Raw genomic sequence first — 14,803 nt, forward strand, 5'->3', positions numbered from 1 at the left:
CAGAGAGAGCAAACCTGTGGTTGGAGCACGAGCCCCAAGTTCAATTTGTGAATTTCAATAAGGGCTTAGATGCATTGTTAGATATTATCACGCCACTGCATACCAGACATAATGCTTGCAGAGCTTTATTTTACCCCTTTATTTTCATTAAAAATTAAGGAACCTAATGCCACTTTTATCACTTTTTTATCACCTACCACAATGTAAAGGAAATGAAACTAATAGAAGTGCAGTGTGTTATAATTATACCACAATATCATTTTACAGTAAATATAAGTAAGTTTTTCATATTTAAATGTTTATTAATTCTCCATGAGCATATTCATGTTTAACAACTTCTTTATTACTGGCACCCATAAACTACTTGGGAGTTTGCATCTGTTTTCAATACACATTTATGTTTTCACATACTCCCATTGTAATAAAATCTGCCGACTGCAGAGACATTTACTTTTGCAGGTTTTTCCTTATCAGACCTAAGTTAAGCCTCCATGTTGTTCTGAAACATGTTTACTTCCTCTCACACTGTGTGATTAAAATAACTAAACTTGCTTTAGTTTAGCTGTCCGATCAGAGAGTGAGGCTTTGATGTCTTTGCTGCAAGATAAACTATTATTAGAGTCAATGGTATCAGTGTTTAAAACTGCATATTCATAGATGTGTGGTCACACTGTCAGAAAAAATAGTCCCTAGCTAACACTGAGGTGGCATTCTTTCAAAAAGTACACATTTTTGCCTAAAGAGTTCACATTAGTACCTCAAAGGTACACAGCACCAAATGTATACATAACTGTACCTACGTAAATACATATTACAACCATTTTTGGTCATTTATACTGACAGTGTCCATGCAGTATGCACAAATATGAGGAATGTGATAATGAACGAAGTTACTTGTATAAAACTCACGTTTTAATGAATAAATTTGACTGCACAATAAGTTTATGATTAACTCAGTAAGCACATGTCCTTTACATCAGTGTTGTTGTTATTATTGGAGAAATGTAGCAAAACTTATAAACTGATCATACCTCACAAAAACACAAATTGAGTTTAGTAAGTAACAGTTCATCATTTAAATTCACATGAGATCAGCCTTGCATGCATCATGCTGTTAAAACCACAAACCACATTTGTTCATCTGATCTGAGGTTATGGGCACTTTATTTAGAGCATATTGTTATTAGGAGTGAGTTAAAATTGGTTCCTTCAACAAATGTTAGACTCTAAAACACTCCTCTCTTTTCCCCTTGGTAATGAGAAGCTGCTTGTTTTCTGTTTCCTAAGATATATTTGTCTGCACGCCACTGCAGACAGACACATCCAGCATCACAGATCTACCATTATTAACAACAGAGAAACCATCGATAAAATGGTAAGAACATGGGTTGTTTGGAAATCCTTACTTACTTAAAGAACAGATGTATATATAATATTTTTAACAGGACATAAATAATACGTAAGGAATAATTGAAGACGGGTTGTTGAATTATTCAACAATAATGCTCACCCAAGGTCTTAATGTGTGAAGCAAAGTGGTGTTAAACCAAGGCTGTGTGCATTATTTTCAAAAATTCAAAGAACCAGAGTCAATTATTCCGCTTGTACCACAACCATTTCTCTGGTGGTTGATTTTAGACATTTGACAGGTCATGTGTGCGTTTTAAAGAACAATAATCAACACACTCCATGTTTTTATTGTGGTAAAAGTGTATAACCATGTTTTTGGTGTATTGATTACTATTAGCAATGCATGGTTAACTATGTTTTTTGAAAACCATGGTTAACAAAACCATGGCTATTTTGTGGTAACCATGGTTTTTTTACAGTAACAATGTTTTTTTTTTGTTTAAACTGTAGTTCAGTTCATAAGGGCCGTGGGAAAATTCTCAATTAATCAGAATAAAGCATTCAACAGCCCATCAGCAAAGTTTTTTAATCATGTCACTTTCAAGTCATTTCTTTTTATTCATTTATGGCTGCTATACCTATTGTTTAGTATACATTTTATACTAAACTTATTATTTAGTATAAAATGTTTACTAAACAATTATGATTAACTCAGTAAGCGCATGTACTTTACATCAGTGTTATTGTTATTATCGCAGAAATGTTCAGAGATATCTAATAACTCACTTGTGATAAATCAAATATATGTGTAATTTCATTATTTTTTGATTCTCGCTCACACATTAAGATTAGAGATCAAACCTAAATTGAAAGGGTGTTAAGTAAATTAATTTTAAATATTTTTATTTGGGGCATTAAAAAAATATATATATTTGCTTTTCACACTTGCAGATTGCAGAAGTTGAACCTTAGCATTTCATATGAATGTTTGCTTTGCACCGCCAAGTGTTGCACACTTAAGCTGTGTCCCAATTTAGAGGCTGAATCCTTCAAAGACAAAGGCCATTTCTCAAAGGGGAAACTGCATCCAAGAAAGGTTGCATTTATAGGCTGCATACATCATAAAGACTGGCATATTTTAGAATATCAACAAGTTGACTATTATTCTTAGTTTATCGTAAATTGTTGTAATTATGACGTGCAAATGTAATGCTCAACTTAAATAATCCAGGCTTGATGATGTATGCAGCCCGCATATGTGACCATTTAAGAAATGGATAAAGGATGTTTCTCGTTTTATGTTTTTGCATGCACGTCTCCTTTTCTCACTTTCTTTACTTACATCGTAGCTCCACCCCCATAAGATGCCAGAGAGAGATACACATCTGTATCTACACTGTTAGATTTAGCAGAACATTACTGTAAAAATCCACAGTACTATACTGTATGTGTACATTACAGTACAGTACTGCAGTTCATAATGCATTCTGGGTAAATTTGTTTGAGCGGGAAAATTTTACAGTATATTTTGGTCTTGATGTAACCTTGCTGTAGCCATTGCTGTAATGTGCCAGGTGTACTTGCAATAATCAGAGAAAGTGCGCCAACGTCAAATCACACAGACAGCACAACTCCTGGCTGCAGCTGAAGGAGGACGATTGATTTCTGGCAGTTCGGTAAGTTTGAAATATTTCTGTTTCATGAAAACTTAATTTTTAGTTGAAGAATGTTGTCAATAGTTTGTCACAATATTGTTTTAAACGTGCAATGAGAGAGAAAAACGGTCGCCAACAAAGTTTCAATCTCCCTCAGAAAGTAAGCTTACACACAGATGTCTACCGCTGCTTTAACTCGCTTTACACCTTTATTAATGAATATAGGGTTGTTTTAACTAAATTATGAGGGTTTTGGTGAGTTTATATTGTGTTGAAAGTGTGGTGACAATTAATATTTTTAACGAAATGGACAAAGACAACCCGCCAGCGCGGTCTTGCGGTCCCAGCATAATGGTCGTTTATCTCGGCGTTTCATCCGTTCAGTTAGCGTCAGAGAAAAGTATTAAGTTCGACTGTTTGGTAAGGCTGACTCGTGGTTGTAAACAGTCAGGACTTGACACGCCGTACACAGCATACTGTAGTACCGAACAGTGAAAACAAGAAACCTCATATTTAACTGGATACATACATCGAACTCATCGCAGCTTTAACTTCGACCAAATATAATTCAGACCTGGGCTCATCTTAATATCAGATGAACGTAAGGGATTGCCGCGTTTATTGTTGTTGTTATTACATATTACGGTATATCAGCAAAAGCAGAGAATATCTTCTCTAAAGCGTTTTACACGTCCAGTAAGTTGTCCAATACATTTTTATGGCATATTGTTTCCACCACTTCAGATGCATTACATGCAGTATATATAAGTTTCCAAAACGCATCAAATCAATGCACGAAAAGAGAATGGGCTCCGCATTTACGTACCTTTGCCTTCTCGTCTCTGTCATCTGATCCTTCATCTCTGGATGTAAAATAGTCCATTATAACATCGTGTAGGAAACTGGCATCACCAGGATTGCTCAGATTTAGGCGATCATGTTTATATTTAAAGTGAGCAGCTAGCTACTAACTTAAAAAACTTTGCGTGAAATAGCGTGTTACACCGCAGCCGGTCCGGGTTAAACATTAGGGGAAGTCTTTTTACCTTGTCACTATAAATCGCTATTTTCTGCACTAAACGAGACATTTTCAGATATTTTCTGTAGACAAGATGTTATAGAATAATAATAAAAAAAGACTTATTTAGATATTTATATATAATAAATAATATAACAACTAATATATATATATTTGTTTTACAACTGACTAAACACTTACAGAAAGGTTTGATTTGTTAGCATAACATGATATTAGATTTAAACACTTAAAACATTTTTAAATCAATCACTTTGTCTCTGCACAATGAACATTATCAAATATTATTAATGTTGTAAAATATATTGTTCATTGTTAGTTCATATTAGCTAAGGCATTACCAAATGTTAAGGAATAAACTATTGTAGTAAAGTATTACTAAATTTTCTTTTTCCATTTCCTTTACAATGTCTACTTATTTCTATGGCTAACAGATTTTGTAACATTTGTATTTTTTACAGTCTTACCATTGCTTGTAAGCTGGATTGGGTAAGATGGATCATCTTTAAAGGAACCAGGCAAGTACATGACGTACAGTTACAAGTCATGTATTTTTTTGACTGCAATATTAAATGCTTTCACGTCACATGTAAAAGTACACAGTAATGTGGCTAATCACTTTTTATTTGTAGTTTACCTGAGTGTCCTTTGCACTTTTCAGGAGTTAAGGCAGATGTGGAGGCACAACGGGTGACACCAGACACACCCAAGCACATTATGTTCGGTAAGTTTGCACTTTAACACTACAGCTTCTTTAAATACCCATGTATACACTCAGTCACTCATTCACACACAACACTGTAACACGACCATACACAACATGTACAGAATTGTCTTAGTTTGCCATGTAGAAATATACAAACAGAAATATTCAGACTTTGGTTATAAGAAATTTAATAATTGTATTTATTTAGCAGAGGTGTCCCTGGACTTTATTGACAAAAGATTTTGTTTTCAGAATAAAAAGTTGTGTCCAAATCAGTAACAATTGTACTTTCTGTTCAGGACATTCAATCATGACATGATTCATGTGGATGCTGTCCATTGAGGAAAGAGTTTGTTCAGCGGTAAGTGAATCTTCTGTATTTTTATGTAATTAGGTGTGGAACAGTAGAATAAGAGCAAAAGGTTTCAGAATAGGAGTAAATTCAAGGCTGAGTTTAGTTTTTTAAGAATCTTTTTCTATCTTATATTTGTTGACTTAATGTTTATGATATTTCTAACAGGTTTCTGGATAGAATTAATTCCAAAGATGGGAAGAAGTGCACATGCAGACAAGGAGCAAGCAAAAAGACAAGGAACTTGGTGCAGAGAAAAGCTGTGGCCATTAACCCCCATGTGAACAGCTTCATGCAGTCGCTGATTGAGTTCGAATGGACGACTTCAAAGTAAAGGCCACTGTGGTCTGTCTGCCACAGTTTAATTTTAAATTTATTTTTAGTGTTCAATGAAATTCAAGTAGAATATTTAAAACTATGGGCCAGTGTTCTTTTTACCACAGTGAAATGTTACCTTTTAGTCGATGATGGACTTTAAACTGAAAACTTCAAACTATGGACCAGTGTTCTATTTGCCAGAGTTAAATATGTTACAGCAGGGGTCTCCAAACTTGTTTATACTTGTTGATTTTATTTTATTTAACTTGTTTATATGTTTATTATTGTTTAAAATCTTGTTTTAAATATGTTTTGTTTCAATTAAATGTTTTTTTTAAATAAAATTTTGATACATACATTGCTTGGATTGCCTTTTAATTCATTATGTTTTAATGTAGCATTTTTACCATATTAACAACTATAGATTTAAACCTAAATATCTAGCCATTATATATAATATTATTGTATTAACTGTAATAAGTAATAAATAGTATTTATGGGTCAATATAGACATTACAGTAAATTACTGTAAAAATAGACTACTGTAATAAAATATTGTAAAATTACAGTACAGTACTGCTTTGTAACTATACAGTACTAGTTTGTGTACTGTAAAATGGTATTACAGTACAGTACTGTAAAACCAAAATACAGTAACTTACTGGCAACCGTGCTGCCAGTACCGTACTGTAAAAATACAGGGAAATCGTTAACAGTGTACACAGTAAAATCACTAGTGTTAAATGTACACTGCTGGTGTTTGCTACCTGGCTCTCCTGATTTTGCCAAGTGGTTGATGTCCTCAGGGCAACATTATGTTGACCCTGGGACAACATTTCAATCAACCAATCAGATTTCAGAAATAAGTTTACAGTTTGTATTAAATTTAAGCTTACAACAAGGATTAGCTGTTTCTAGACCATTGTTTTTCACTTATCATGTCCCTCTGATTTTAGGGTTTGGTTATGGTTGGTGTTTGGGGTGGGTTTAGGTTTTATTTAGAAAAATGTTGTCCTTGGGTCAACACAATATGTTGCCCTGAGAACATCAACCAATTGGCAAAATCAGTTCGAGCTTGGCGATTTTGCTGTCTATGACTGCTCAGGAATTTCACTTCTCGTTCCTTATCTCCCCACTGTTGAGTTGAAAAGTTGAGATCTTTCTCAAGATGGCTGAGCTTGATCAGTTTTTGGGTTATGAGATTGAGGATAGAGCAACTGTTGAGTGACCATTAACGTGTCCAGCTGTCCATTCCTAAATTTATGTTTAAATGAATGAATCGTTTGGGTACCTTTGTATCAGGAAATGTCAAAAATATGCTACTATTTATACTACAAAATAACATGTATAGGACATAAGTATGCAGTTTGTTTCATATAATTAATGTTTTTCATTCTCTGTGCAGAAATCACAAAACTTTTTGACCTTTACTTGCTTGATTCTTACATCTTTGATTATAGGTAAAAATACTTTCTGTTTTGTCTGAAGCTCATAAAACACACAAACATTTCTGAAAACATATTTATTTACAAAAGTACAAAAATACTGAACATTAAAATTAATGACTTTTCTGTCTTTTTAGGTCAGGAAACACAACATAGTGTGCTGAACAGCCAACGGGTTTTTAAGGTTTATCGGGGAATGTCTGTCAATATCAGCTGCAACTACAACAATTCTGATGAAACTGAAACATTTCATGCAGCTCTACATTTAAATAGAGATCATAAATTGTGCTCATATGTTATTAATAATACTAATAAAATAAGTATGTGTCAGTCATGCAATAAAGACATCAGATTTATCTGGATTACAGATAGTAAAGAAATAACATTTGAGCTGTCAAATCTTCAGATAAGCAATTCAGGCACCTATAGCTGTAAAGTGTTTAGACATATACCTCCTCCTTCTATAACTATAGGAGAAAACAACACAACAGTTCAGGTTTTAGGTAAGTTATTTTAAAAATCCTAATTTTAAGCATGATTATTATTATTATATAATATACCTATTACACTGACATGGATGTGCTCTTGATCATTGAGTGTTTTACTAACAGTGCCATCGTTAACCCCATTTCTAGCACGTCCCCATGTGTCCATGTCATGTTTGAAAGAGCCTGATGGACATCCCATAATTCTGTGCAGCTCTGAGGGGTTTTATCCTTCTGATCTACAGCAGGTGTGGTTGAGAGATGGAGAAATACTGAACATCTCTCATACACACAGCACTATCAGAAACAATTCAGATGGATCATTCACCCTCCATTCATACCTTAATTTATCTTCTGCTATGTCTGAATTTGTAAACTATTCCTGTGGGGTAAACCACTCATCATTAGACAAACAATTTGTGCTCCATCTGTCTCTTGCAAATTGTAATGACAGGAAACAGGATGATGCTGTTAGAAAAACAGGTAATCAATGATATGTGTGTATATAAAAATATAGTATTTCATCAACCAGTGCAAATGGTGATTTGATGTTATGTTTACTCTATTTTGTTAAAGAGACATATTTAAGTTATAGTATGAAGATTGTTCTGGTGATCTCTGCATTGCTGACTCTTTTCATCTTGATCATGGCAGTAGTGCTGATTCACTTCAGTGAGTTTAATATATGATCTTAACACTTCATATTTTTACCCCACTAATGTTGAGACAGTTGCCAAAATAATGATGAAACAATAAAGCACAAGCAAAGATCCTTAAGATCAGATATTTCCACATCAGTGTCTGTAAGTACATTTTGAAGTAGTTTGACAATCTCATGTTTCTCCAGGAAAAACCAACCACAGATCTTCTGTATCACCCAAGTCTGTACAGTTTAATCCGCAGTCAGAGGTTATTTATTCAATGCTGGGTGATCATCGTCCCGTCCAATGCAGCCACAGCACTAACCAGACAACAACACCAGCACATTAAACACTGACTGACGAGATACCAAACAATGACCGACAGAAGAAAATGGATTGTTGTTCAGTTAAATTCTGAACCTTTTATGCAAAGTTTGTTCAGTAGTGACTTGGTAGTAGTCATGTTAGCTGTTTATTCAGAAGGGTTAGCTTAAGGTTGTCTCAAGCAGAGAAAAACCTCATCAGTCAGTCAACAGATCAAGTTCTTGACCAGACTACTGACAAAACAGCTCAGTGTTGTGGTATATTGTGGTAAATGTATATTAAGTGTAGTGTAAATGTTTAATTATTGCTTTTTCTTCTTGGCTTTTGGTATTGTTTTGTGAAAACAATGTATTAAAAAAAAATTAAACGACCCAATAACAGTCTTCCTGCTTGGAGTTTTTATGAATGCTTAGTGGATATGATATTGTTATACTAATGTAATTAATATCTCCATCTTTCATTAAAAATGTAGTTCATTAATGCCAGGTATGAGTGACAGTGTGATCACAACGGCACTTATTGAATCATTTCCATAATACAAAAACAAGATCTTAATATATTAATGTACATTTTTTTATAGACCATTTCAAAAGATGTAAATAACACTGGTCCAGAAGCACTTCCTGTTTCAGTTTTTTAACACTAGATAAACGTTGGGATAAAATACAACCAACAGAACATAGAACTGAGTCAAAAAGTTAAACAAACATCTTAAAGATAATGATATATGTGTGAAATAAAAAAAAAAAACAGTCACAAAATGAAACCGGAAGTGCTTCAATCTGGACCAGTGTTGTTTACATAGATATGTATAAAGGCTAGATGGCTCGCCCGCCCTGCTGGCCAATTGAGTGGAACGTCTGCATTTTGGCGGCCATCTTAGGACAGGGCGCTCGCTCACTCCTAGCATTGAGTTTTAATGATGCAGGTACTTTTAAATGACCATAACTTGCTTAATTTTTTACCGATTTTCAAACGGTTTGGTTTATTATAAACGTCAAAGATGTAACTATGACACTGCATACCTATACTAAAAATATATAAAAAAATCATGAAACATGTCAAAGCATCCAGTATTATAGCCACGTTAATAACGTTTGTAAAAAACCAAACCGTTTGAAAATCGGTAGAAAATTGAGCAAGTTATGGTCATTTAAAAGTACCTTCACCATTAAACTCAATGCTACGAGTGAGCGAGCGTCCTGTCCTAAGATGGCCGCCAGGTGATGCCATTAGGGACTCAGCGGTAAGCCATCTAGCCTTTATACATATCTATGGTTGTTTACATCTTTTGAAATGGCACACGCGCACATGCACGCACATCCAGTTAGAAAAAAATGGCGTCCAAGAAAGCGTCTGGTGCTGAAATTTTGTGTAGTTTTATTTTAACTTTTTACACATTTTTATTGCATTTCAAGCGAGAAATTAGTTTTGCAGAGATTTTAATTTAATTTTGTGGACAGTGGGTGGGGCCTGGAGTCAAATAGGTTATTGTGATCCACTGGCCTGCTGTGAGCATTCGGGAAAGCTCCAAAGAATTAAAAGAATCGATTCAGCCAAGCATCGTTTGCTCTGAGCATGCGTAAAATACAAAATGACGTCACTCGATACTCACATTGAGCAGCAGATCTTGTCGCGTGTGCCAGGCAACAGGCAGGAGTTACCCACATGTGGATGAAAGGAAAACACGGTCAGTATCTTTGTTTTTTTGGTGGTATGAGATCTCTAACAGATAATTTATGCTTTACAACATCTAAATGTAAAGTTACAAGTGATTTAATAAAGAAAACATTCGGATAGAATATTTTTCAAATGACATCGAGGCCACGTTAACTTCGGCTAGTATGTTAACGTTACGTTTGCTAGCTCTGGCTTTAGTTTGTAATAATTATTTAATCCCCTATTAAAAAACGGGATTAAAAATATGATTTGTAGTGTGTAAATAAGGTCGTCGTTAACGCGGTTTGCTCACTATTCTTTGTCGTGCAACTGAATCAAATGTTTCCTGTGTGACTAACAGACCAAGCAAGCATTGGGACATATAATGAGTAACAGTTAGTTAGATAGACGCCACGACATAATACAAATTACAAAAGCTGCGATTTTAGCCAACATTTTGAACCTAATCACTAACAAAAAAAATGCGCGTGTTTGTAAAAAAACAAAAAACAAATCTTTTTAAGCCTCCAGACATTCAAAATGATGCATTTTTTTTGTAATAAAAATAACAATGTAGAACGTGAATATTATACGTTTTTTAGGGATGCGATAAAGATATCAGACTGAGTCATTACATTCATTGTGTTTTACTTTCATATTTAAACGGTTGTAATGTATTCAGCGCGCCAATCTGACGCTCTCTCCCGCGCGTTTGCTTTGTTAATACAGTACTTGTGTTTGGTTCAGACAGCCAAGACGTTATGAGCTTATGTTTCTGATACACGTGTAACTTAGATTTCCGTTGCTGACATTTCATATTTTAGATGTATCTGTTTCGATTACGTCATTAATGAAACATGATCTGACACGTGTTGCAATATACTTAAAATGCGGACAGAACATGTGACAGTGTCAAATAGACCATAATCAGTTTTTATTTATTTACTAATTGATTTGTGTTTCTATATGTTTAAAATGTTTTTTTTTCTGTTGTGTTATTTGATTTTGGAGATGGCCCCATTGACTTGCATAGTAGGACTTGAATACCATGGAAGTCAATGGGGCCTTTGATGAGTTTGCTCAATTCCTTAAAATATCTTCCTCTGTGTTCATCAGAACAAAGACATTTATACAGTTTTGTAGCAACATGAGTGATGACAAAAGTTTCATTTTTGGGTGAACTATTCCTTTAATGCAATTGCCCCAAAAACATACAAGAAAGCCCCCATTTTATGTGTATTGGTAGTTCAAAACAGATAAAATACAATATAAATCGAATAAAGTAGAAATCACATTCTTGTCTAGGTAAGATGTTATAAAGTGTCTTTTTACAAATACATTGTATGTAAACCCATAACTCTGCCTTCTATTTACGTATGACAGCAAAATGTGTAACAAAAACGTAATAGTTCACAAATATATTGTGATTAAATTCATAACTATGATTTTAATTAAATATTTTAACATTTTGATTTAGCCTAGCCCTCTAATACCACTACAGCCCACAGTTTAGGAAGCACTGCTTGAAGTAGATGTAACTCTTTTTTTTTACTCAGTAAAAGTCAATATACAGTAGTCAACATTTGAAGTGGATCAAAACCTTTACTAAAAGTTGTCTTAAAACCAATACCCAATACCCGTTCTTGTCTTAGGACGACTTTGATAAATGTTTTTGATCCACTTCAAATGTTGACTAGTATATTTACATTCACAGACGTTGGACCAGGATTTCAGCTGAACAGCTAACAATGAAGAAAGAAATCGCAGCGGTGGTGTTTTTTCTCAAGCGGTTAATAAAGAAGGCTGAGAAGTTGGATGCAGAAAAGATGGACCTGTTTGTGGAACGGTTAACTGTAGCATTACAGGAGAAGTACAAGGGTCATTGGTATCCAGACAACCCAAGCAAGGGCCAAGCATTCAGGTACAACAGTACTCCATAATACTTTGATAACAGACTGTTTCATGTCTATGTATTGTGTATGTTATTCTCTTCAAAACTATTTGATGGTTCACAAAGCTAAAATGTGCCTCCGATGTGTTTTGTATGCAGGTGTATCAGAGTAAACCGGTTTCAGAAAGAAGATGCCGAATTGTTCAGAGCATGTGCTGAAAGTGGAGTGCAATACAAAGATCTTGGTCTGCCTAAAGAGCTAACTTTATGGGTTGACCCTGGTGAGGTGTGTTGCAGGTAAGCTATCACACACCTTGAAAAATAGCGAATATATTTTTTTTTACATACGTGTTGATGTGTTTTTTCTTCTGAAATTGGAATGCAGATACGGTGAGAAGAATCATGGTTTCACTGTGGCGACTTTCTCAAGTGATGATGACGATGATAAAGAGGATGTGACGAAAAGGGTGACGAGTGCTGTGGAGAGGGTCACATCGGATTACCATTCTGGGTCATCTTCTGATGAGGACACTAGCTGTAGAGAGCCCCTGTTCACCCCACCTTTCCACCACCACCCTCCTTACCAGGTACAAATGTCCTAAATGTTGGAATAACCTGATGGGTGTAACTATTTTAACCTAAACTAATTGATTTAGGATTCAGCTAGAAATTTTGGGGTTTGGCTTTGACGTGTATACATCTTGTATACCTGATTATGCACTTTTTACTTTCATCTTTTTGGGGGTTTATGTTGTTTAATTTTTTTGTTTGTTTATATCTAATTTACTCTTCTTTTTTTAAGCTTATATATGCCAGTCCCCCAGTTTGGCAGCCTGAACCAAGGAAGAAATTTGGACCTGGGAAGGGGCACTACCCTCCACGGCCACACTACATGCCCCGCCCCCCTTACAGACCTAACCACTCCTTTAAACCTCACACCTGGGTCCAGCAAGGGTACCGTAGCAAGCACGGTTACTGGGCCGGTGCTCCGAATCTTGCACACCAGCTCCTGTGACCACTGCAACCATGTTTGTTATTTGATATCAATGTGATAGATGTTCAGTTGAAAATTGTTTTTTGAAGTTACCACTAAGATGACTGACCAAATTTTTTAAAAATGTATTTTTCTAGTTCTATTGTCACTTTTTTTGAATTTGTGACTGGTCTATTTTTAAAGATAACAGTAACTGTTTGCACTTTAGATTATTTGTAATAGAGTTTGTATCGTACATATTGGATTAGATGTATTTCAAGTATTTTGATATTTTTATGGTAATGGTAATATGTGCTGTATTTATGTTAAATGGGATCATTGTAATTTGATAACACTTTACATCGTTTTTGTCATAGTTTCAATGACCAAATGTATTATTTATTCACAGTAAAGTATTATGTATTACATAGACCACTTAAATTATGGATGACATTAAAAAACATTTTCAAATATCAAACATTTTAGATGTTTTTAACTTGATGTTTTATCTGGCTGCAGTTTTGTTAGTAAACCACTAGGTGGCAGCACAATATTAATATTTTACTACTTGGGCCTGCTAACTGCGCACTTGGGATACATCCAACAAGGACCTGGTGCAAATCATTTGTCATGTCTTTAAGGTAGTACAAGACATAGTGCAGTACTGATTTATTAAACCAGGTAGTGCTTCTATTCCTCGTGGAAATAGATGAATGTCCCAATGCACGAATATGTATAACTGCATTCTCGGTACAGATTTTCTTCTGCATGAGTCAGTTCAGCAAGTTCAATATACTGGCCACACCTTCCTTAACTCTGAGCCCAGCAAACTATCCACAAACTCTGTGACATTGTTAGAGGAAATGGCTACATTTCATGGCTGTCAGCCCCTACCATTACAGACTTGAAGAATTGCCTAATCGTTCACTTTTCCACACCCATTGTGTCCATAATATCCAGTCCAATTTACACCATTTGATAAACGGGTTGCTTTTGAGCTGTTTACTATCTGCATCAAGAAATGTGCTTGCTTCCGAGCATTTATGTTTCATCATATAATCATTTACTATAAGTGTTTTGTAATAGTACCCTCTTTCTGGTAATAGACTGCATAAAACCAATGACTAGAGCAACAGCGGTGATGTAACTGTACCTCTATGCAAATTCGGAGCACTGTGGAGAACAATAATGCACTGTAGTGTTGTTCTAGAAATGTAATAAGTATAATGCCATGCAAGTTTTTAATTAATGTACTTTATAAACGTAAATAACGTTGATAGAAATCAAATTATATTAGCATTAAGCTTGACTTGCGGTCAGGCTGATCTTGAATGTGTCAATGCAGCCATTTTGAATAGCAAAAGTCAATATTTGTGTTAGTTTGGTTATATTTTTAAATAACAATGGAAGCTTCAGGAAGAAAGCTTTAATGATGGTTGTGGAAAACAAAATGGTTAACATGGCCCTAATGTAAGAGTCTGTTGTGTACATGTACTATTCTGTTTGGTGAGGAAAAGGCCTATGAAGAAACCGGAGACCCTGATATGGTGATATCCAAATCCTGGGATCCATGAACAGGTGCACTAATAGGTGGGTATAATTATATAGGGTGAATTCAGGTAGATACACTTGACATTGATATGACTGTTTAAAACTGCCCCAACTTCTAAATTCTCAAAACAAATATATTTTCTATCGCTTATCATTTAACAGATATTTGTATACCCTAACCATAGAATATTTATTGTACACATTTATTTTTGTATTTTATACATAATTACGAGGCTTGCAAAGGCAATTTAATTCCACTATTTTAGATGCCATAGATAACAAAAACATAAATATTGCACTTATGCAACTTAGACAGACGCAAGTTTTCACATTAACAATACACGTCTCTACACTTTGCCTCTTTCAGCAATAAGGCCTACAGCTGAAAATAAAATACGAGAAATATTATCGGAACTG

General features: G+C 34.8%; 2 protein-coding genes and 1 long non-coding RNA gene across 3 annotated transcripts; all 3 read left to right on the forward strand.

Annotated features, from left to right (window-relative positions):
- The first annotated feature begins 1,271 nt into the window (after positions 1-1,271).
- On the forward strand, positions 1,272-8,680 carry LOC135740368 (uncharacterized). Its single transcript, XM_065258674.2, has 6 exons — positions 1,272-1,375; positions 6,823-6,877; positions 7,000-7,365; positions 7,498-7,830; positions 7,924-8,019; positions 8,195-8,680. Exons 1-6 carry the CDS (start codon positions 1,373-1,375, stop codon positions 8,335-8,337), a joined length of 996 nt encoding a protein of 331 aa, XP_065114746.1. The 5' UTR covers positions 1,272-1,372; the 3' UTR covers positions 8,338-8,680.
- LOC135738358 (uncharacterized) lies at positions 4,722-5,767 on the forward strand. The gene is made up of 3 exons (XR_010528691.2): positions 4,722-4,765; positions 5,047-5,108; positions 5,268-5,767. It is a non-coding gene; the product is annotated as an uncharacterized lncRNA (long non-coding RNA).
- A 1,000-nt stretch (positions 8,681-9,680) lies between the features above and the next one.
- On the forward strand, positions 9,681-13,776 carry btg3 (B-cell translocation gene 3). Its single transcript, XM_065258620.2, has 5 exons — positions 9,681-10,002; positions 11,686-11,892; positions 12,022-12,159; positions 12,248-12,449; positions 12,665-13,776. The coding sequence occupies exons 2-5, from the start codon at positions 11,720-11,722 to the stop codon at positions 12,875-12,877; spliced, it is 726 nt and encodes a 241-aa protein (XP_065114692.1). The 5' UTR covers positions 9,681-10,002; positions 11,686-11,719; the 3' UTR covers positions 12,878-13,776.
- The last annotated feature ends 1,027 nt before the right edge of the window (positions 13,777-14,803 follow it).

This window comes from Paramisgurnus dabryanus, chromosome 10 (assembly GCF_030506205.2).
Source record: "Paramisgurnus dabryanus chromosome 10, PD_genome_1.1, whole genome shotgun sequence".
Taxonomy (NCBI): domain Eukaryota; kingdom Metazoa; phylum Chordata; class Actinopteri; order Cypriniformes; family Cobitidae; genus Paramisgurnus; species Paramisgurnus dabryanus.